The sequence below is a fragment of the Xyrauchen texanus genome, chromosome 8 (assembly GCF_025860055.1).
Source record: "Xyrauchen texanus isolate HMW12.3.18 chromosome 8, RBS_HiC_50CHRs, whole genome shotgun sequence".
In the NCBI taxonomy this organism is placed as follows: domain Eukaryota; kingdom Metazoa; phylum Chordata; class Actinopteri; order Cypriniformes; family Catostomidae; genus Xyrauchen; species Xyrauchen texanus.
Window position 1 is genome coordinate 44,577,994 of NC_068283.1, and position 24,024 is coordinate 44,602,017.

General features: G+C 38.7%; 1 protein-coding gene across 2 annotated transcripts; it reads left to right on the plus strand.

Annotated features, from left to right (window-relative positions):
• The first annotated feature begins 2,114 nt into the window (after positions 1-2,114).
• Positions 2,115-22,627, plus strand: LOC127648283 (GTPase IMAP family member 8-like). Of its 2 annotated transcripts, none has more exons than XM_052132873.1 (6): positions 2,115-2,137; positions 2,440-2,481; positions 6,679-6,758; positions 16,534-17,268; positions 18,783-19,406; positions 19,908-22,627. In XM_052132873.1, the coding sequence occupies exons 4-6, from the start codon at positions 16,674-16,676 to the stop codon at positions 21,839-21,841; spliced, it is 3,153 nt and encodes a 1,050-aa protein (XP_051988833.1). In that variant the 5' UTR covers positions 2,115-2,137; positions 2,440-2,481; positions 6,679-6,758; positions 16,534-16,673; the 3' UTR covers positions 21,842-22,627. The 2 variants fall into 2 exon arrangements, with proteins under 2 accessions (XP_051988833.1, XP_051988831.1); XM_052132871.1 differs by lacking the exon at positions 6,679-6,758 and adding an exon at positions 16,343-16,384.
• The last annotated feature ends 1,397 nt before the right edge of the window (positions 22,628-24,024 follow it).

The following is a 24,024-nucleotide window of genomic DNA, read 5'->3' on the forward strand; positions in this document are numbered from 1 at the left end:
TGTATATAAGCAATATCACACTCGCAATCGTACACTGCTGTGATTACCTACGGCTGACACAGCAGTACAGATGTTGGGCCATATCGTACTCTTGTATACATATTTATATACATTTACATACACTACTAATACACTAATTTTGAAACACTTGACTGAAATGTTTCTCATGATCTTAAAATCTTTTGATCTGAAGGCTTATGCTTAAATGTCTGAAATTAGTTTTGTAGACAAAAATATAATTTTGCCAACATATTAATTTATTTCATTTTAAAACTAAAATTTAATTAAAAAAGGTTTTTGAAATTGATGACTTGGACCAAATAATAAATAAAAGCAGCCAATAAGTGCCCAACATAGATCTGTGGGTGTGTGTGTGTATATATATATATATATACACACACACACACACAGAAACACATATATATTATGTAGGCCTTTACATATATAGTAATGTATAGTTTGTATTTTCGATTATTTCTTCTGAATAGCATAACCACTTGTATTCCCAAACAGAAATCAGATATATGGCCAAACGTCATAAATAACACCTTCGGGGGCACTTTGAAGGGAGAACAAATGTGTCACGCTGGAAGATCGTTTCAAACTGAATTACCTTTGGGCACCACAACTCCAAGCCTTTCGAAGCTCTCAGCGTGGATGGTGAAGTCTCTGAAAACAATGGGGCATGGGGTGATATAGATCACATGTTGTGTAGGTGAATCAGGATTGTGTTCTGAGGAGCTTCTAATGTCTCAAGCCTTTCTCTTGTGTCGATTTATTGCCCTCAAGAGTCCTACATGAAGGCAATCAGGCTATATAGAGTTTGATTCTGACTATAAAAAAGAAATAAAGAAATAATCAGACTTGACTGTTATATCAAAATAACCACATTAATCTAGACAATATTAAGGTTCACTGAAATAATTCAACCCTCAATAACGCAATGCAGCGCTGTCATGTAAACATAGTACTTTAAAAACGAAAGTGATAGTATCACAATGCACACAGTACACTGCCCAAATATACATTTAACATCATCAGCATCGTCGCACAATAGCAGGAATAAACACTGCGCGTGAATGCAATGAACACACTAACTCAACATTAACAATCTCAATAACAGCGGTCAACACATACTGACTATAAAACAAACGCTATGACTAACAAGGATTGTCTTCAGTATAAACTGGTACTTACAATCACTCATAGACGCACACTATTATACACAGATTGAAGTTATTACTCCCGGTACCGGGGCAATTCTCTAAGGCTTCATTCCGTGAGTCGTGAAAGTGGTTTCACTCTTCTAGGTGTACAACTTGTAACGGAGGTTGGATGTTAGAGGTGTCTCTAGGAGGGAAAATAGATATAACTCACGCGAGGAGACACATGAGACAAACAGGTGTTAGCATTTCAAACTGTATTTAATAAAATATCAAAAAAAGAGTGCTATCTCCTCCACATACATGAAGGTGAGTGGGGAAGCGTATAACATCCAACTCAGCCACACAAAATAAAAGGAAAACAAAAAGTGGAGAGCAACTATCTCCTCACATCCTCCATTTTGCACCTTTCTCCTGCGCTCTCTCTGTGCAGCTGTATCATGCCCCTTAATTACCATAATCCCTGTATGTGACCATTACAAACGTTTTAAACAACATGCATTACAAAATAACACTATAAAATTATAGTAGGCTATTTTTAATTTTTTTAAAACACAGATTATGGGCTGGAGGACCACGTCACCTGAAATCACAAATAGTGAACAATAACAGCAGATATTATTTACATGTCTACAGCAGCTCACGGCAGATTTAATGGCAAATAAACGGAATATCTAACCGCAAACTGTCTTTACTGCAGTCTGTCTGGTAGCCTACTGGAATAATCAAACCCAAAGCAGTGTGTATAACCTTCATGGGTTACTTTTGACCATATTTATTTACGCTTCAGTAAATGTTGGCAAACAAGTTAGGCTTTTGCAAAACAGAGAACGTCCTTTTAATGTCCAATTTGTTTAAATGTTTTGTCAACTAAACCCGCCTCTAGCTGTCTGATAAGGGCATATATATGATGCATGTGAAACTTTCTCTTTTGGTTTGCAGACCTGAAGGCGGTGAGATCAAATAAACGATGGGTAAGGATCAAATTAGGCACATTTGTAATCTGCTGTATACATTTATGCATTTTTCGATCTTAATCTAATATTAATTAAATGCTTATTTTAAATTGTATATTTATAGTTATAAAGTTATATGTTGAAAAATAGTATTTTACATTATGCAGGAAGTAAAGGAACAAAGCCTTGAACATAAACCCGCCATTACAAAAATACCCATTTATCAAAAATCGCAAGCGAGACCTCTTTTCGTTACAAACTATATTTAGATTAGTTTTGTGTTTGAAACTTGTGTTTATTTGGATCTCTGTTTTGTCCAGACACCACACGGAGTGCGAGGAGAGGCACAGAGATGAGCATCAGTAAGTGTTATTCACTTTAATCACTTTAAAATTACTGACAGAATGTGAATTCTTCATGAACATCATGCTTCTTCATGATTCTCGCAGGCTTACACGTGCCTAAAAGTGAGAGTGAATTGAAAAAGCCAATTCTTTAAATGTCTAAAAACGGAAAACGGCGTAAATAAATCTTTAGGGGAGACCGGGTATGGTTGTAACACTCCGGGCCGCCGCTGGCAAAGTGATGCCCTAAGCAGAGATCCAGAGGAGGGGGCGCGCGAGATGTGAGCGTGAGCGACCATCAGAGTTCCGCATCTGCTTTCGGGTCCTTGAATAGCGAATTGCGAGTAAGTGCAGCCGGTGGACTTTCTGGTGCCCTCATAGGGAATTAGATTGTGTATAAGGGGCGGCAGTACTTCAACACCTTTAACTCACTGAATTTGTAAGCTAGAGTTCTCAAAATGTTACACAAAATACTTACATTTGTTTACTAGAAATGTCACCAATTCAAACCTTAGCAAGAACATCACAGACCTCATGAGTTGATGTCAAATACACGGTGTACCTTTGTCACAGCCTATTCCACTACTGGGGTCTATTGTGTCAGGTTGTGAGGACCGTTTAACTTTATATCTAATCACTTTGTAAAGGTGTGTTAAAACCCACCCATCCCTGTCCGCCATTGTTTAGATAGCTGTATTAGCACAGTGGTTTAAAATTAGCAGGGGAAATTGATCACAATTTGCCAGAGAAACTATGATTTAATCTAATATAAATAATATTACTTTATCTGTAATAGTATTCGTTTTAAACAAAATGTAGACTTGGTCAAAAATGTATGGCGCCAGAAAGATGACAAGATGGATTTTTAGTTTCTATATTATGAAAGTTAATTTAATAAATGAGCCCCAACTGTGAATCTGTTTTTACCAGCTGAAGATGGCAGCTTTTGAACAAGGTAACTGGTTTCAGGGAGACCAGCCTGGTTTCAAACCAACTACCAGATGAAGCTGATTTCCTTCAAGCTCATACTTAAAAATTAATATTTTCTTAATATTTGATATTTGTCCAAATGTGTTTTTATTGTCACATAGCAGTTTAAATAGGCTTCATGTTACACCATCTTCCATCTGGTCAAATTGTTCACTGGAACAAGAATAATGAGTTTTTGGGCCGGTCCATCGAAAGTGAAAGTATGGAGCCAGAAATATGCCAAAACAATTTGAATTTGAATTGTGTAAATTTGAATTATAAACTTTTGAATTTGAATTATAAGTGTGATTTTGCCAAATGTTATACTATGTTTTATTTTGAATAGGTTTGAATTTGAATTTTTTAAACTCCAATCCTGGACATTTCATATTTAACCAAATTGAATAGTTGTTTTTTTTATGGCACATTTTTATAAATATGTATTTTCAAACAGCAAATTTTTGGTTCTGAATTCTTACACTGCAAATATCCCATTTTAAAAAATACAGCTTCAAGTTTTCAAGATGAAGAAGAAATTCAGAACACCAAATGAAAAAAGGTTTGAATATATTGCTATATAAATGTACAACATTTAAAAAAAAATATTACATATTAGATCAGATTGCCTCAAAATCAACCTTTAGACATTATAAGCAATGATCTCATGGAACGGGAATATTTTGCAGCTCATAGTGTCAAACAGGTGTTTAGGAAAGTACTGCTGTAGTTTTTGATGCTATGTAGTGTTTTGAGAAAAATTATATCAAAGGAGACTTTTACCCCGTGGAGACTTGTGCCCTGTTGTGCACTACTTAGGATTTTATTTGTAATTTTTTATCTTAATGCAGGAAGTAAAGAATTGCCTAATTACTTCCTAAATAAAGCGCAGGCTTGCAAATGACCATAAAAGGCACACATCCTGTAACTAGGAAGAGAAGAGAAAAACACCAACTGTTCTGCCACCCCTATGCTTCCTGCACAAGCTGACAGAAAGATAACTCCTCCACCAACCACCATGCTGAAGAAGATATTCGGTTCAACTCTGTTTCATGGCTGATCGGCAATAGGGTAAAACCGCAAAGAATACAGTTCTATCAGAACTGTAACAAAGGCAGCATTACTAGACATAATAAATGTCAGCACATGTTATTGCATCATGCATTTTTAGTTTCAAATTAAACATGAAATTCTACATAAAATAGTCAGATACAGCATAGTAATATATCTTTCTAAACATTAATTAGCATGCCGACAATGCTTGTAAAGGCATGAAATATGGCAGATTGATTAAGATTCCACGAACATGAACACAAATCTCTCTCATGTGGCTCCCAGCTAAAAGACTGAATAACTTCCTCAGATGCTGGCAAACATTGACAACATGTCAACAGTCAACACAGAATTCTGAAAGGGGTCATGACATATGATTCTTTTTTAATAATTGTATTTTCTTCCCTGAGGTCCACTTAAAATGTGAGTAAAGTTTTGTGCACCAAAACAGTCATAATTTATCATATATGATGATTTTTCCACCGTCTCGGGCCCTCTGTCTAAAAGCTTGATTTAAAGCTATCTGGCCAATGTGAACACTCACTGTTCTGATTGGCTAACATTGTGCATTCCCTCTAATACAGCTATATTTGAAACTCAATCGAAAGAAAATGAACAAACTTTACATTATAATTTATAAAACTACATGTCAGGTTTAACACATAATACCCAACACATTTCATTGGAATGTATCAAAACTGTACTCACAGGTTCGGTAGTGTTTAGCAGCTGCATCTTTCAATTCCTTTGCAAAGATGGAATTGTGACTGATTCACAAGCAAACTACTCTGATATGAGCCAAAAAAATACAATCCACACTGAAATGTTCTGAATACGAAAATGTAATGCAGTCCATGGTGACGTTGGGTGCTTCACTGGCTTCAACACGCCAAAACAGAGACGCTGGTCTTCACCGGAGCTACATCTCACATCTTCCTTGTTGTTCACACACAGAACTGCATGTGTTTCTCCCAGACAGTGGTGGCAGCTGAATGAGACACGTTTTTAAAAGTTGTGGTTGTACTTTCCTAAAATGCCTGGCCTGAGTGATAGTGTCTACTACCGGCGGTGTAGCCCACTTAGGTCTTCTGCATCACATTCAGAGAGTCAAGTCAAGTCATTTTTATTTGTATAGCGCCTTTCAAAACAGATCGTTTCAAAGCAGCTTTACAGAAGATCTTGCACAAACAGAAGATAAAAATAAAATATCTATAATGTCATAGAGTCATTATTGTGTAGTTTGATAAAATGCAATTGTGATTCGTGTTTAAAAATAAGTAATTAAATAATAATTGTATTTATTATGCCAGTGAGCAACATGCTGCACATCACCAGAAACACATACAAATTATTAAAGATGTTCATATATTGCACGTGTACAAAAGACTAACAACTAAATCTACCACAGATGGGTGCAAAAACGTATAAAAGTGGCACAAGTTTAATTATGGTCAAATCCATCATGGATGAATATCATTTAAATTCAGAGAGGCACATGTAAGTGACCTTTTTAAGTCCCCTTTAGTTGAATCTCCCATGACAGGCCCATCTCTCTCCTCTTCATGTGTGAGTGTGACTAACTGAGCACAACTGGGCAGGGCCAAGGGTGTAATGATGAAAAATAGGCGTTGATGTCTTGCAATCATATGCAGATGTATTTGGTCCTTGTGAAATCACAAGTTCCACAAATTTCTAAAGGCCCATTTCTAGAGCATGGTTTACTTAAAAGCTCTTTTTCTTTTATAAAACTTATTTTATAAGAAACTTACTGCATGATTTTATAGTACAATGACCTCCTATATGTCAAAAGATCAAGGAAAATTGTATTCCTCACGTTATAACCCCTTTAAAGAGACAGTGCATGCTTAACTGAACTGACAACACACTCCCAACTTGGTATCTCCTGATGCCATACCATTACCTCCGATAAGACTGAGGTAAATTAAAGAGCGAAACTGTCCCATTAATATTAAGAAGAGAGGAGCAACACCACTTCAGTTATAGGTCTGAAAAACAACCTTGACTCTTCTTTATCCATGACTTTGATCTCAATCTTCCTAACTCTCTCATCCTCACTTGGGATCACTTTGGTGACACATCCTAAGGGCCATTTGTTACACTTAAACAGATCGTTTTTCATAAGGAAGACAATGCACACTATGATGTTCTGTTTGTCAGACTGCCACTTTTTTCTAGGTTGCAGTGTTGAGAGATACTGTTTCTTCCACCTGTCCCAGAATATGTATGCCAGACTGTTTCCACTGATGCATATAGAGGTCAGTACCATTTAAATTCTCCAGTAGGACTGGGACATGGACCAAACATCTGAGTAAGTAATATTGTGTGGTTAAGTTTGAAGGAGTCTTCCGGATCCATGTAAACTGTTACCAGAAGTATTATTGCTGTCGCTTCAGTTATGAATGTTGAGAGAAACTCATGTGTGATTCTGGTAGCTGGTAACTCCAACATCATGGAATCCCAAAACTTTCAAGTCAAGCTGATCATCTGCTCCCAAGACACACACATGTGTGAAGTATGGGGTGGGTTAAAGATCCAAGAACACCCTTAATCTGTGTGAAACTTAGTCACTGTTCTCATCCAAGTTGGAAGGAATCTTTAGTTCTCTACATGCTACAAAACTGGTCCATTGATTGGAGCGCATCTGCTTTACAGGACCATGTATGGCAATGAAACGCCTCAATGCTTTTATGAAGCAAGATGTGTCCATAGACTCTATGATTTCAATAAGGACTGCCCTGATGCTTAATCAGGTGAACAACACAGCCCATCTTTTATTATTGACATGACCTCCTCTTGTACGGTATGTAGACACGCATCTCTTGATTCCCACAATTTAAAAGCCTGGCAAAAAGATAGCGCCTTCCGTAAAGTGTCTACCTTGAAGCTGTGATTGCTTATGATAGTCTCTTGCTATCAAAACTGAAACATGATGTTGTCTTGGGATGATGATGGGATTACTATTCTTTTCATGATATTTTATGGACTTGTGGAAATCCTGCTGTTGTTTGGTGTGAGAAAATGCCCTGGGATGTATTTATACTTATAATTTATACTTATACTTATAATCAAAATTACCTTTTTGTGTGCTTTACACTGTAAAATAACCGTTTCTCTTTCCATACTGCTTGCACAAATGTAACTATTTGAAGACACTGGAATTTTCCATCCAGCAGGCATGGTCAGCTGAAACTGAAACCAAAATATACATATAGACATAAAATATGAATGCCTGCATTACATAACAAAAAACAAATCAAGATAGACACTTTAAACCCATAATACTTAAAAGTAAAGAAAATAAATAACATGCAAATAATATTAATATACATAAATTACTTGCTGTGAGATGTTACCCCACTATTCCACCAAGGCACCAGACATTTCTGGGGGAATGGCCCTAGCCCTCACCCTCCGATCCAACAGGTCCCAGACATGCTCAATGGGATTGAGATCCGGGCTCTTCACTGGTCATGGCAGAACGCTTACATTCCTGTCTTGCAGGAAATCATGCACAGAACGAGCAGTATGGCTGGTGGCATTGTCATGCTGGAGGGTCATGTCAGGATGAGCCTGCAGGAAGGGTACTGCATTAGGGAGGAGGATGTTTTCCCTGTAACACACAGCATTGAGATTGCCTGCAATGACAACAAACTCAGTCCGATGATGCTGTGACACACCGCCCTAGACCATGACGAACCCTCCACCTCCAAATCGGACCTTATCCAGAGTACAGGCCTTGGTGTAACGCTCATTCCTTCGATGATAAACACGAGTCTGATCATCACCCCTGGTGAGACAAAACCACAACTTGTCAGTGAAGAGCACATTTTACCTGTCCTGTCTGGTCCAGTGAAGGTGGGTTTGTGCCCATAGGCAACGTTGCAACAGACCTACAAGCCCTCAGTCCAGCCTCTCTCTGATGGGGGGATTGTGCGTTCCTGGTGTAACTCAGGCAGTTGTTGTTGCCATCCTGTAACTGTCCCGCAGGTGTGATATTCAGATGCACAGAGTGTTGTTACACATGGTCTGCTACTGCAAGGATGATCAGCTGTCCATCCTGTCTCCCTGTAGTGCTGTCTTAGGCATCTCACAGTACGGACATTGCAATTTATTGCCCTGGCCACATCTGCAGTCCTCATGCCTCCATGCAGCATGCCTAAGGCATGTTCACACAGATGAGCAGGGACCCTGAGCATCTTTCTTTTGGTGTTTTTCAGAGTCAGTAGAAAGGTCTCTTTAGTGTCCTAAGTTTTTATAACTGTGACCTTAATTGTCTGTAAGCTGTTAGTTTCTTAATGACCATTCCACAGTTGCATGTTCATTAATTATTTATGGTTCATTGAACAAGCATGAAAACATTGTTTAAACTCTTTACAATAAAGATCTGTAAAGTTACTTGGATTTTTACAAAATTAGTTTTAAAATACAGATTCACTAGATGAATCCCCAACAGTGCTGTTCGAAAGCCACGCCGAAGGAGCTTGACCCAGGTGAGGGAGACACATGTGCGTCTATGTTGCCGAATGTTCAGCAGTTCGTCTCTGGTAAAACTGACTGGAAAAATATTACTAAACACAGGACAAACAAACAAAAACAACAAAACAGTAGGAGCGCTCCACACTGAGGTGGCCATCCACGGTGCTATCATGATGCTAATATTAGGAAGGTTAATATAAACTTATTAATGCATGAGATTTATTAAATGCACTCAAAAGTTACCTATTAGCATTGGCATTCTGACACAAGCTCTGAGTGGATCCAGTCCATGCTGCTGCTGAATCTTAAATGCCCTGGAGATTTATAGCAGTTAGAATTTTTGGCTAAATGTAGCAGCAATGGCATACTTATGGCACTAATCATTTTCAGAGTTTTGTTGTTGTGAATTTGACAAAAACTTTGATGGTATTTTTGGAGTATAGAACTGAAAACCAAAACACAAAACAATTAAACTCTTACAATAACAAAGTCATTCTAGCAAGTCAGTCCACTTTAGGCCATCTTTGGAACGCTGGGGTATGCATTCTCCTGGTGGTATGTGAGGTGACAATGGGGGTACACGAATAACATTCTGAGGTTTAATGTTCTTTTAATTTCATCACAGTCTATAATAACATTCAAACCTAGTTCATGTATTTCTCACTGGCAAAATTAATTGTGTGTGCCCTCTAGTGTAGAAACACCAAAATGGTTGTGTCATAAAGGTCAGAAAAATATGCTATGAAATAACTCATTCTGTTGTGGTTAAAAAATGCATTTACTCATGCGTTGTGCATCACACAAGTATCTTTTTCCACCAGCCCAGCCCAGTGCTAGGTGACGTAGCTAAGTGATAGCAAGTAAAATGCTTCACTTTTTTACCAGACTCACACATCAGGGAAGCCATCCGACTGAAGAAAGAGGCCTTCCAGGATTTGTTGCAAGGTACCGACAGGCCCGAAGGGCTGCGGCCTCGGCCGTGAGGGAGGCAAAGCAGTGGGTGTGGGAAAAGTTCGGAGAAGCCATGGAGAAGGACTTTCGGTCTGCACCAAAGTGCTTCTGGAAAACCATCCGCCACCTTAAGAGGGGGAAACGGGGAACCATCCAAGCTGTATACAGCAAAGATGGGACGCTGTTGACCTCAACCGAGGAGGTTATTGGGCAGTGGAAGGAACACTTTGAAGCAATCCCAACACGCCCTCTATGCTAGAGGCAGAGCCGGAGACTGATGGGGGATCAGATTCGATTTCCCTGGGGGAGGTCACTGAGGTAGTCAAACAACTCCGCAGTGGCAAAGCCCCGGGGATTGATGAGATCCGACCAGAAATGCTGAAAGCTTTGGATGTGGAGGGGGTGTCATGGATGACACGCCTCTTCAACATTGCATGGAAATCTGGGACAGTGCCTAAGGAGTGGCAGAACGGGGTGGTGGTTCCCCTCTTCAAAAAGGGGGATCAGAGAGCGTGTGCCAACTACAGGGGTATCACACTTCTCAGCCTCCCTGGTAAAGTTTACTCCAAGGTGCTGGAGAGGAGGGTTCGGCCGATCCGAACCTCGGATTGAAGAGGAACAATGCGGATTTTGTCCTGGCCGTGGACTGACGGACCAGATCTTTACTCTCGCAAGGATCCTGGAGGGGGCCTGGGAGTATGCCCATCCGGTCTACATGTGTTTTGTGGATCTGCAGAAGGCGGATGACCGGGTCCCCGGGAGAGACTGTGGGAGGTGCTGCGGGAGTACGGGGTGGGGGTCCCTTCTTAGGGCGATCCAATCCCTGTACGTCCAAAGCGAGAGCTGTGTCCGGGTCCTCGGCACGAAGTCGAGTTCATTCCATGTGGGGGTTGGTCTCCGCCAAGGCTGAAGGCTGGGTCATGACCAAAAGAACTAGGTTGCGAGTACAAGCGGCCGAAATGGGCTTCCTCAGAAGGGTGGTGGGCTTCTCCCTTAGAGATAAGGTGAGGAGCTCAGTCATCCATGAGGAGCTCGGAGTAGAGCCGCTGCTCCTTTGCATTGAAAGTGGTTTGGGCATCTGGTAAGGATGCCCCCTGGCCGCCTCCCTAGGGAGGTGTTTCAGGCACGTCCAGCTGGGAGGAGGCCTCGGGGAAGACCCAGGATTAGGTGGAGAGATTACATCACCACACTGGCCTGGGAACGCCTCAGGGTCCCCCAGTCAGAGCTGGTTAATGTGGCTCGGGATAGGGAAGTTTGGGGCCCCCTGCTGGAGCAGCTGCCCCCACGACCCGACTTCAGATAAGCGGTTGAAGATGGTTGAAGTCATTTTCAATCACATTTACTCACACGGTAGAGACCTGTTTTCACATTGTGCATGATGTTTTTTCAGCAAATGATCTCAACCTTACTAACAGTGTCAAATGTTACATAAAAAAAGCACCCTGAGCGGACCACGCAATGGCACAGACACCCACAATACTCGAAGTCGCCATACAATGCCGTACCTGCAATGATGAGCAATTTCATGTACAGAGCGAACACTATTCTTGCATACGGGGGAGTTTTCAAGTTATGCAGTAACATCATATCTAGCATTCCCATCTCAATCGATAAGCCATTTATTCAGTATGTATATGATTAATATAATGTACACAACATGTAAAGAAATTTACAAAGATGATTGTGTTAAATAGACATATTTTCAAAATACCTTTTGTGAATGTTGTCTATGCATTAGAGAGGGGGTATGCAAAAGTATGTTGAATGTTTAGAGGGGTACGCCACTGTAAAACGTTTGGGAACCACTGGTCTAGGGAGGCTATTTCCAGTCATGTCAGTGCAGCTCCTATCTACTTGAATGGAGAAAGACCAAAATCTCCAAAAATGTAGGTCAAGATTACAATCAAATAACATATTTCAAATAAGCAATGACATCTTTTCTGCACTCACAGACTCAATCCTGTAAGTTCTCGTCACAGTGTGCGTGTGGAAATGCTCTTACTTGCACTATTACGATACCTTGCACGATCCAAGATGGCAGCCAAGCCACACCTATGTGTGGATCTCAGTGTTTGAGATCTCAAGATTTTAGTTTTTTCTTGTGATGTTTTATGTTTTTAAACTCAAATGAGTATACTCTCGAAAAACAGGACATTTCTCCTCTATACTGGGATTATTTTAATAGCAGATAAGGCTGAATTTGAACTTAAAACCTGGACATTGACCACCTGATAGCTCTGCTTGCTAGCCACTACCTGGATGCCCTGCTAGCAGTCTGCTACAGGTAGCCCTGCTTGTTAGCCTGCTGCAGCTAGCCCTCATCTGCATGACCTATTGCTAGCCTGCTGTTGGTATTCATGCTGCTAGCCTGTTGTCGGTAGCCCTGCTTCCTAGCCTGCTGCTGGTAGCTCTGCCTGCTAGCCATCACCTGGATGCTCTGCTGCTAGCCTGTTGCTGGTAGCCACCTCCCGGATGCCCTGCTGCTAGCTCCACTTGATAGCCACTACCTGGATGCTCTGCTGCTAGCTATGCCCTGTTGCTAGCCTGCTATTGATAGCCCTACTCCTAGCCTGCTACTATTAGACCTGTTTGCTAGCTATCACCTGGAAGCCTCCCTGCTAGCCTCCATCCTGTAGCCCTGACTTTTTGACTCCAAGCTTCTGTTCACCCCTGTTAAGGGGTGTCTTCAACTAAGCCTGGTAACTTGACATCATGCATTTGTTTATACTCTTCATACTTCTACAGTCCAGCCCTATACTAGATGAATTTAATATGTCCAAAATGAGAAGTAGTATACTGATACAGTTAAATTATGGTAATTTCTCCATTTCATCTACAAGCCATCATGAGATATACCACCAGAAAATCTACCTGTGTAATCAAATACAAAATTGTTCACAAATTAATAAGACCCTGTATCTCCAGAACCTACTGTTGTTAAATGATCATTTTACTGTCTCAGATTACTCTTTTTCTCAGTTCATAGAGGACAGTGGTAATGACAAATATTACCCAGCCAAACAAAAACTATGTTGTATGATTATGCTTTTATTGATGTTATCTGGTAATGTTTAGCCCAATCCTGGTCCTGTTCCTGGTCTTCCAAACACTTTGCAATCCTTAGCCACTCCTTCAGATTTCAAAAGCAGACATGGCCTTGGTTTTATACATTTAAACGTTAGAAGAAGTCCCTAAAATGGATATGATTAGGATCTGGGCTAATGCAACCAATGCTGATATCATTATTATCTCTGAAAACTGGCTTAAAAAATCTGTATCTGATTAACTTATTTTTATTGAAGGTTTTAAAGTTTATAGAACTGATCGGGTTGGCAAAGGAGGTGGGGTTGCCATATATGTGAAATCTAAGTTTATAAGCTCGGTAACCCTGGCACTAACTAAAGCTAAACAGTTTGAAATTCTGGCCGTGAAAGTGAATATCTCAAAAGACGCTGATATTACAGTAGTTGGGTGCTATAGACCTCCATCGGCTTCAAAGGATGCTTTCCAATCTATATCCGAAATATTACATGAAGTGAATGACTCTGAATTTATTCTTATGGTTGATATGAATTGGGACTGACTTTCTGGGAACTCTGATTGTTTTAAAGGCTTGTGTAATGACATAAATTTAATGCAACTTATCAATGAACTGACAAGAATCAATCCCAAAGCAGAAATAAAATCTACTCTCTTAGATTTAATCATAACAAACTCAGTTCATAAATATACCTCAACTGCTGTATTTTGTAATGACGTCAGTGACCATTGTGCAGTCGCTTGTGTAAGAAATACAAAAATCCCCAAGGTTAAATTGCGCATCATCCTAAAAAGACATCTTAATAGTTTTGAACAACAGGCTTTTCTGCATGATCTGTATTATAGTGATCTCAGCAGGGTGTCTTTGTTTTCGGATGCTGAAATGGCATGGGATTTTTTTCATTCAAATTTAATTTCCATTGTAAATAAATATGCACCAATCAAAAAGTTTAGGATCAGTGGTAAGGACAACCACAGTTTCTCAGACAGCCTATCAGAGTTAATCTGCTTGAGAAATAAAATGTGGGCACAAGCTAGATTCTCCAACTCTTCTGCTGATTGGACTGCATTTAGAACTGTAAGAAACAAGTGTACTTTGATGATTAGAAAGTCCAAATCTGAGTTTTATTTGAAGTCAATCACAGAAAACTTAAACAACCCTTTAAAGTTTTGGAAATCAGTTAAATCTTTGTCATAGTCAACCAGTTTAATAAACACTTTATTCAGGCTGGATTCATATTTAACCAAACCATAAATAAATTTGTCCCATGTCCTGCCATATCAGCATCTGAAAATGTAAATCGGGAATTCTTTAATTTTAAACCGATTTCAGTGTCAGAAGTTCATAAAACCCTCAGAGACATTGATCACAAAAAGTCAGCAGGTACAGATAATCTGGATCCCTTTCTGTTAAAAGTGGCAGCTGATATTATTGCTGAGCCCATAGCACATATTTTTAATTTGAGTCTTCTTTCCAACTCTATTCCCAAAAGATGGAATGCAGCCTATGTCCTCCCTTTACATAAAGGTGGAGACCCGTCAGAATTGAATAATTACCGTCCAATATCAAAACTCTCTGTTCTGTCAAAGATCTTGGAATCACTTGTGAATGTACAGTTAAAACAGTATTTAGCTGACAAAAACATTTTAAATAATTTTCAGTCAGGGTTCAGAAATGGCCATAGCACTTTCACTGCTGCTACATTAGTGACAAATGATATTATTGGGGCCTTAGATAAGAAGCAACACTCTGCTGCATTATTTATTGATCTTTCTAAGGCATTTGATTCAGTTGATCATGGTTTGTTATTGACTAAACTACGTTCAGTTGGTTTAAGTGAGAAGGCTGTTGCATGGTTCCAAAATTATTTTGTAGATCGTACTCAATGTGTTTATGCTGAAGGTTATAAATCTGATTTTCTTGAGATAACTAAAGGTGTCCCTCAAGGATCAATCTTAGGACCCATTTTGTTTTCCATTTTTATAAATGATTTGGATAGAGATGTTCATGCCAAATTACATTTATACGCTGATGATACAGTGGTTTACACCCAGGCTTCCACCATTTCAGTAGCAGTGCAGGAACTTCAGACTGCATTTCAGGCATTGCAAAACACATTACTGAGTCTAAAACTGGTTTTAAATACACAGAAAACAAAGTTTATGGTCTTCTCAAAAGCTCGAGCACAGCTACTTGACAACTGTGGTCTCTTGTCCTTGGATGGGAAATCAATTGAGAGAGTGTCTTCATACAAGTATTTGGGGTTATGGATAGATGATAAGCTCTCCTTCAATGAACATATTACTGTTTTAGTCAAGAAACTTAAAGTCAAGCTTGGCTTCTATTTCAGAAACACATCTTGTTTTACTTTTAGTGCTAAGAAGAAACTTGTGGAAGCTACTTTTCTGCCTGTAATTGATTATGGAGATATACTGTACATGCATGCTGCATCTTCCATCTTGCGTCATGTTGATTCAGTTTACCATGCATCACTACGATTCATAACAAATTCAAATCCCTTACCCATCACTGCATTCTTTATGATTTAGTTGGTTGGACATCATTTAAAATTCGTAGACAACAGCACTGGTATATCTTTATTTATAAAGCTATACTTGGCAAACTTCCACTGTACCTTTGTAACCTCCTCTCTGTCTGCTCTGGTACCTATCAGCTACGCTCCTCAAAGTGGTTGCATTTTAAAGTTGCAACCGAACTGGGAAGAACTGCTTTCTCTTATTTAGCACCTTGGGGATGGAATAATCTACAAAAAGAGCTAAAGTTAGAAACCCTTAGGTCCATAAATGAATTTAAAACTACTGTAAAGAGTGTTGTGATGGAGACATGTTCTTGTTTTTCTTAAGAGTCTCATTGTGTTTATTTTTTAATATTATGTACTTCTTTTATCATGAAAATGTAATTTGGTGTTTGTTATGTATGCATTTGTTGTGATTTGGCTGCTACCTTGCCCAGGTCTCTCTTGTAAAAGAGATTCTGAATCTCAATGGGACCTCCTGGTTAAATAAATGTATATATTCAGTAATCTGACATTACTGGTATCATAAATTGTGTTTCTTTACTGTTAAAAGACACAATTTTCCCGGCTTGTATAGCTAATGCTCATGTACATTCTCGAGCTGATTGACAGGTGATGTCTGTATCTAAATGGTGATTGGCTGTTTTAACTGTAAGGCGGGACTTCTACATCCATTGAGCATCGGGCGCTCAGAGCTTCTTGGTTGAGTGTTCCAGTTTCACCCATTCATTTAAACAGATGTGTCCCATCTCTGCTAAATCATTTTTGACTATAACAAGCCCGTATAGCACATACTACAGTTTACTCTTGATGTGTTGTCATTGTTTTATTTTCAGTGGCCAAATTGCTGCCAAGTTCTAGTAGCAATCATCCCAACAGTAAGTCAATAAAAAGGTTTTTTTAAGTGTTGGTTCGTTAAATCCGGTATTAATGCTATCTGAACACAATTGTGTATATGCTGTTTGAGTTTAAGTAATGCTTGTTCCGATGCTTTTTCTTTGCATGACATGTGCGTTGTGTGTTTCAGTGAGTGGATGGAGGATTGTTCTGCTGGGGAAGGATGCATCTGAAAACAGCAGAGTTAGAAACTTTATCCTGGGAGTAGAGGTGTCTGAGAGTGAAGCATCTTCAGCTTATTTACAGCAGCACAGTGTGATAATCAGTGGAATGGTGGAGGAGAGACACATCACAGTCATCAATACCCCTCACCTACTCCAGCCAAATCTCTTAGAATCACAGCTCACAAATAGAGTGAAAGAGTGTGTGGAACTGTCTGCTCCAGGACCTCATGTGATCATTCTTGTATTGCAGCATAATAACTTCAATAACATGGATAGACATAGAGTGAAACATGTACTGAAACTTTTCAGTGAGCAGGCCATTAAACGCACCATAGTGCTGACTACTGATGGAGAGTCATACATCTCTTTTGCCAGTTCCCGGATCGTGAACTCCACTGTTCATCAGTTAATAAAGGAGTGTGGAGGAGGACATCTTCAGTTTAATGAAATACAGAAAGATCTCTCTAAGATATTCCAAAGAATCAAGAAGATACTCAAGAAAGAAGATGAAGAATGTATAATTTGTGACATGTATGAGGATGCAGACGATGGAACACCAGTAGATAAGACGAGCAGATCTGGACATTTAGTCGGACCAGAGGAAGAAGAGGATTCTGATCATGAAGTGGAAGGAAAGTTCAAAGAGAGCCATACCAGTGTGGTAAAAAAAAGTGATGGAAGAGGTGCTCTAAATGTTTTTTGTAAGTTTTGAGGATTACTACAACTTTATCTAGAGTATATACAAAATGTTAAGTAAAAAAAAAAAATTATAATAATAATAAAGCTTCTAAAACAATTTAAACACATAACATTTTTAAAGATGTCTCTAAATTTAGCCTGGTGGTCAGTCTATTGCAGTGCTTCAGTGATTTTACCAAACATATTTAACAGAAGTGTATATTATTTTATGTATGTAGCAATAACCTAACACAAAATTATATAGCCCTAATACACACCAGAGTATTTGCAAGGTCCCCCTGACACATTTTTTAATTCACTGAAATGCAAAAATCACTAGTTTTAGCATACACAATGTATTCTGCTAAAACATAAAGTCTAGTTAATACACAGTAGAGGTCTTCACAGGTCCAAAAATGTGTGCCTGGACCCGAAGAGACCTGGACATGTGCTATCCGGAACTGACCCAGACCTATTATTTGAAAGTTTGGACTGCTACAGAACCGAGAAATGCCGTAAATGTACTACCCGGACCCGTCTATTATTTGAAATCTGGACCCGGCAGAGACACACAGACCTGATTGAACCCGATCGTCACAGATCCCACAGCTTATTGCTATTTACAAGTTAATTTACAAGTTGTGAAAATAAAACTTTGTGTCTTACCAAATGTAACGTTAGTAGCCTTCTCTCCTGTACCTGACTGTGACGCACACAATCCATCCTCCTTGCCAAGCAAGATGGTATAATAACATCCATGTTGTTCCTCTCTTGCTGATTGAAGAGCATGAATAATCCACTCATTATTTCAGCTTCAAAAGTCCACTTGCTGTCACGGTGGCGGATGACAAACGCGACTTTGCAACTTTGCAGTTTTTTTGTAACTTGCATAATAAGATAACTTCCACTGTTTGACCTTTTGAACTATAATAACGATTGCCCATTCAATGCCACGGCCGCTGACATTAGCATCACTAATTTGTTGTCATCTGTGCTCTCGGAGACGTGTCTGATCATAAACGCACTCCAACCACAATATCTTAAAAATCACACCGACGCCAATAATGCACTTCGGTTTACATCATCTGTCAAACACCGTTATGGCGGAATAAGTCCCGCCTTCTAAATAAAAGAGCCAATCGTCAATTGGTAAGTCATCGTGTCACTGCAGATCGGGTCCTCGGGTTCAGGTGGACCTGTGAATACCTCTAATACACAGATCAATAATATCCAGGATAGAAATAACTTACAAATACATTTTGGTAAAAAACATTCTTGGCTCTACCACTAGAGTCACAAGGAAAATGGTCAACATCAAAATATTTGTACTGAAATAATACATGAAAAAATTCATTAAAACGTATTAGACACCATGTGGGCAATACTGTAGGCATAATTTGCACATCAAATTAATAAATCTGTATTAGAGTAATGATGTGCAGAGTTAAAGAGTTTTAATTACAGTAATTGTAGGAACTAGGAAGCGCAGGTAAGGTAAAGCTGAACTGAGTCTACTGTCTCTTAAAATGTTTTTCAGCATCAGTACCTGTTCCTGGAAAACCAGAGCTGAACGTTATGCTCTGTGGAAGCAATACAACACTCAAGGCCTCCGTGTCCAAACAATTTCGGCGGGTAATGAAAAAAATGAAAAAAGGACATCTAATCACGCTTGTGGAACTTTCAGCTCTCACTCAGCTCTCAAAAGAGGAAATGATATGTGAATCTCTCCGCTCTGTCTCTCTCTGTGATCCTGGAGTTCATGTTTTCCTCTTCATTGTTCCTGCTGGTCAACTTACTGATAAAGACAGAGCAGAAATGGAGAAAATCCAGAAAATGTTTAATACTAAAGATCGCCTCATGGTGCTTTTCACGACTGATGACAGAAATACTGATTTTTTAGCATCCAAAGAATGCCAGAGGATTGTCAGTCTTTATGGGGGTTGTTACAATTTGATGATGTTAAAGGACCAAAAAAACAGCAAACTGACCTCGGAGGTGTTAGAATCCATGGTGCAAATGAAGACTGAACCGTATTCACTTAAGATGCATGTAAGAGATCATGAGAAGAGAGTCAAACAAGAACTAGAAGATAAATACAAAAAAGATCTGAGAGAGAGGGATGAGAAGATTAAAGAATTACAGCAGAAGATTCAGTCAGATGGTGAGTGGATGTATTACTAAAATTCTGATATTAAAATAATAAAATATCATAAGTAACACATTTCCAATATATTTTTATAAATTTTTTGGCTTTAACTAAAGATTGGCTATTGAATATAACTGAAATTACATAGATGATGTTAGATTAAAAAAAATAAACATCTTGATCTGTATTTTTCTACTTGCATTTATGGACAATAACAATTATTAATGTAGTCCTAACAGCCAATACAAATACATCAAGTACAAATACCTTAAAATAAGCTTATGACAAAATTAACAAGTGTTGCAATAGCTCATTTTAATTGACTAAATTCAACAAAAAGTGAAGGAGCAAAATAGGACTAATGTAACATTTACTGTATATGTAACATTTTTAAGAATATAGATATAGACATATTCTTTTGTAATCAACAGCATGTCACAGCTGTACTGTACATAGAGCTGAACTTTAAGCCAGAATATTCCTTTTATTCATGAACTCATCCAACATGATTTTCAGGTACTGAAGATGAACCAGCTGATGTGAAGTGTTTGAGAATTGTGTTGATTGGGAGAACAGGAAATGGAAAGAGTGCAACAGGAAACACAGTTCTGGGAAGAGATGCATTTCAGAGCAAACTGAAGTCAGATTCAGTGACGACTGTTTGTCAGAAGGGAGTTGGTGAAGTTGATGGTAAAACGGTCACTGTTGTTGATACTCCAGGTCTCTTTGACACAACACTGCCAAATGAAAAAGTGATAGATGAAATGGTGAAATGTGTTTTACTGTCAGCACCTGGACCTCATGTCTTCATCATTGTGTTGACTTTGGGAAGATTTACAAGAGAAGAGATGGACACTGTGGATCTGATAAACAAGATGTTTGGTTCAAAAGCTGCACAGTTCAGTATTGTAGTCTTCACCAGAGGAGATGATCTACAGGAGCCTATAGAAGATTATTTGAGGGAAAGTAATTCAGCAGAACTCAAGAGGTTGATCAAAGACTGTGGAGACAGATACGTCGTTTTTAATAACAAAGAAAAGAAAGACCACACACAAGTGACTTGTCTTTTAAATATGATAGAAGAAGTGAGGAAATCTAACCAGGGTCAGTACTTCACTAACAGCATGTTTGAGGATGCAGAGATGTCCATTAAAAAGAAAATGGAGGAAATACTGAAAGAGAAAGAGAAGGAAATTCAGGCTCAGAAAGAGGAATTTCAAGCTAAATATGAAATGGAAATGAAAAACATGAAGGAAAGGTTGGAGAAAGAGAAGCAAAGAGCAGATAAGGAAAGGATGCAAATGGAAAGTAAGTTTATGGAAAAGGAGGAAGCTCTCAAAAATCAGTTTGACGAGAAAGTAAAAACAGAACAGAAGAAGCGAGACACGGAGAACCAGAAACGAATGCAGGAGGAAAAACAACAAAAAGCTGAATATCAGCAAAAAATAGAAAAGATGAAGAGAGAGATGGACAATCAGATATCACAGTATGAAAAACAGCAACAGGAAAGAGAGAAAGAGAATAAATTGAGAGAAGAGGAATACAAACAGGCTCAAGAAAAGATGAAACCCGAGCAAGAGTCTGCCGTGGCTGAACTGAGACAGAAACAAGAACAGGAAACTAAAAAGAGGTTGTTGGAGGAACAAAAGAGGAGTGATCAAGAAGAAAAAGAGAGAGAAAGGTGGAGGAGAAAAATAAAATATGCTGAAAATGACAAAGAAATTCAAGAGAAAATTAAACAAAAACAGAAAGAATGGGAGGAAGAAAAGAAAAGACAGATGGGAGAAAGAGAGGATGAAGAAAAGAACAGAAGAGACAGGCACGAGGAAGAGCTGAGAGAAAAGCAAGAACAACTGGAGAACATGAGAAAGAAATTTGTAGGAGAGAGAGAAGAAGAAACAAAAAAGAGAGAAGAAGAGAGACAGCAGCAGATCAAAGAGAAACAGCAGAAAGAGAGGGAATATGAAGACAAGAAAAGTGAAATGGAAAGTCATTATGGTGAGCTGGAACGAGAGAGGAAAAAGGAGTGGGACAGGAAAAAACAAGAGGATGATGAGAGAAGAGAGGAGGAAAAAAAGAAAATGATTGAAGATCTGAAACAAGAGCGAAAAGATGAGTTTGAGAGAAGAGAAAGAGAGGAGAGCGCTAGAAAAGAAAGAGAGGAACAAGAGCGTGATAAAATGATAAAAGAATATGAGCAGAAAATAAATAAGATGAAAAATGAACATGATGATGAAGCACGAAGAAAAGCAGAAGAATTGAATGATTTCAAAGACAAAAAAGAGCAGCAATTTCAAGAGCTCAGACAAACGCTAAGAGAGCGTGATGAACTATTTGAATTACTGCAAGAAGTGTATCAGCGCTTACAAATTGAATCAGATGAAGAAGCGAAAAAGCTAAAAAGTCAGCTTGAATATTCAATGAAGAGGTCAAAATGTGCCATTCTGTGATACTTCATGTTAAAGATATGTCAAAAAAGCAATAAGCACAAACAAAAGTGGCTTATTGCATTTTATAAGACAGTAGCAACAGGAATATGATAAAAGACACCAATGTTCAATAAACAGTTTCATTTATCATTATTAATAATCAGAATAAATGATATACCCGATTTAAAATAGCAAGTAATATAGCTGATTTTCACAGTGGTTGCCAAGCAACATAGGAACTTGGCACAGGTGTGAGTTCTTTTAGCCCAACCAATCAGAATTTACATTAAGGTTCTATTCTTTTTATAGTTGGACCCTTTCCCCACCCGAACTGAACCCAAATGAGAATGTGTGGGCCCTTCTAAAATGTGAGATTTACAGTGATGGAGAACAGTTCACATCTTTGAATGACATCTGGGTGGCTGTGTTGGCTGTTTGATCTAAAATTGTTGATGAATTAATGGATGCTCAAGGTTCATGAAAGTTCATGAAAGTTATTGAAAAGAAGTGTGCTTGTATTGCCCACTAAATATCTTGAAATGCCCAAAATGTTACATGATAATTTGATATGGTAATATTATTTACTTTAATATTTATTTACTCAAATCTACTTTTTTACTGTTCATTTTAATGTTAGTGGAGAAAATGAAGTGTGAAGAACATGAGAAAATTACTGCAACTCCCCTGAGAAACACAACTCTCACTTTTTCTTGATTAAGTTTTCAGTTTTGCAACAAAATAAGGTTTTAGGAATCACTGACAGCGTTGTATCTGTTGAACAGTAAAATTAATAATGAAAAATACTTACTGCCTAATAATACTGCACTCAGTGTATAAATGTCTTGCATTTAAAGTACATCTTTTCTTATTTAATGTCATTTTCCCACCTACAGGTTGGTGGCTTAAATAACACATTTTAGGGCTTTTCACAATACACTTGATTATAAAGCAGCTTTACAGAAAATCATGCTGTAAATGTTCAAAGTCCCTAGAACTTTAGGTGGCTGCAACTAGTATAGTACTGTAAACTGCTTTGGATAATGTGGATAATAATTATACAGCTCAATGCTCTGTTTAATACAGTATATAGAGTCAGGCCTTATAACCAGGGATGTAGTGGAGGCTAAACGCACGTAAACGCCGTTTACCCACCTCCAAAGTGGGTTTATCCAGCTCTAAATTGCGTTTATCCACCTCTAAATAGGTAGTTCCTAAGCCATTTTAAATTAAGCTTATGTCGTTTTAGTTTCATATTGTTCATTATTAGTTTCATAGGTTGTTAAACCTAAGACGAAGTCTTTCATAATGCGCTGCTGCCAGTGTTTCCCATGCGCGTGCATCGATATTGACTACTACCAGCTATATACAGCGTGCTGACCTCAAAAATCCAGCTGTATTCTAACAATAACTTAGCTCTCCTTATTAGCTAGGCTCCTTGCATGCTGGCTAATAAGTAATAACTGACAGTGCTGTGTCAGTCTTTATTGGACTTATACTTTCTTTCTTTCTGGTTGCAAAGTGTGCCAAGATTGAAAAAGGAAATGTCTTATTGAATTTGAACGCAACAACAAAACTTGTGTGAGAGAATTAGAACAGAAAGTTGTTATTGTAAAATAATGTTTAATATTTAAAGGTTGGGGGGAGGGGTTATAATGATATCATGTAGATACCAGGGCAAATTTGTCAACATATGGAAACACTTTTTGAGACAGTAAGATGCTTTTTTGAGTAACAAATTAAGATTTTTTTTCAAAATAACTACTTCAAATGATATACAAATAGCTACTACAATTGAGGCCAGATTATTATTAACCTGCATTATTCGGCTTGTGTCATACACCAGCAGCCAATATATTATAGGTCGACAATCTGGAAAATCAAAATATTATTAATAAATTAATTCATTTTTCGGGCGGTGGTGCAGCGGTTAGCACTGTTGCCTCACAGCAAGAAGGTCGTGGGTTCAAACCCTGGTTGCCCCGGCCTTTCTGTGTGGAGTTTGCATGTTCTCCCCGTGTCTGCGTGGGTTCTCTCCGGGTACTCCGGCTTCCTCCCACCATCCAAAAGACATGCAGGCTGGGTTAATTGGTGTCTCCAAAAAAATTGCCGTGGATGTGGAGGTGAGTGTGAGTGTATGTCTGTCTATGTGTGGCCCTGCGATGGACTGGCGACCTGTCCAGGGTGTCCCCCGCCTTTCGCCCAAT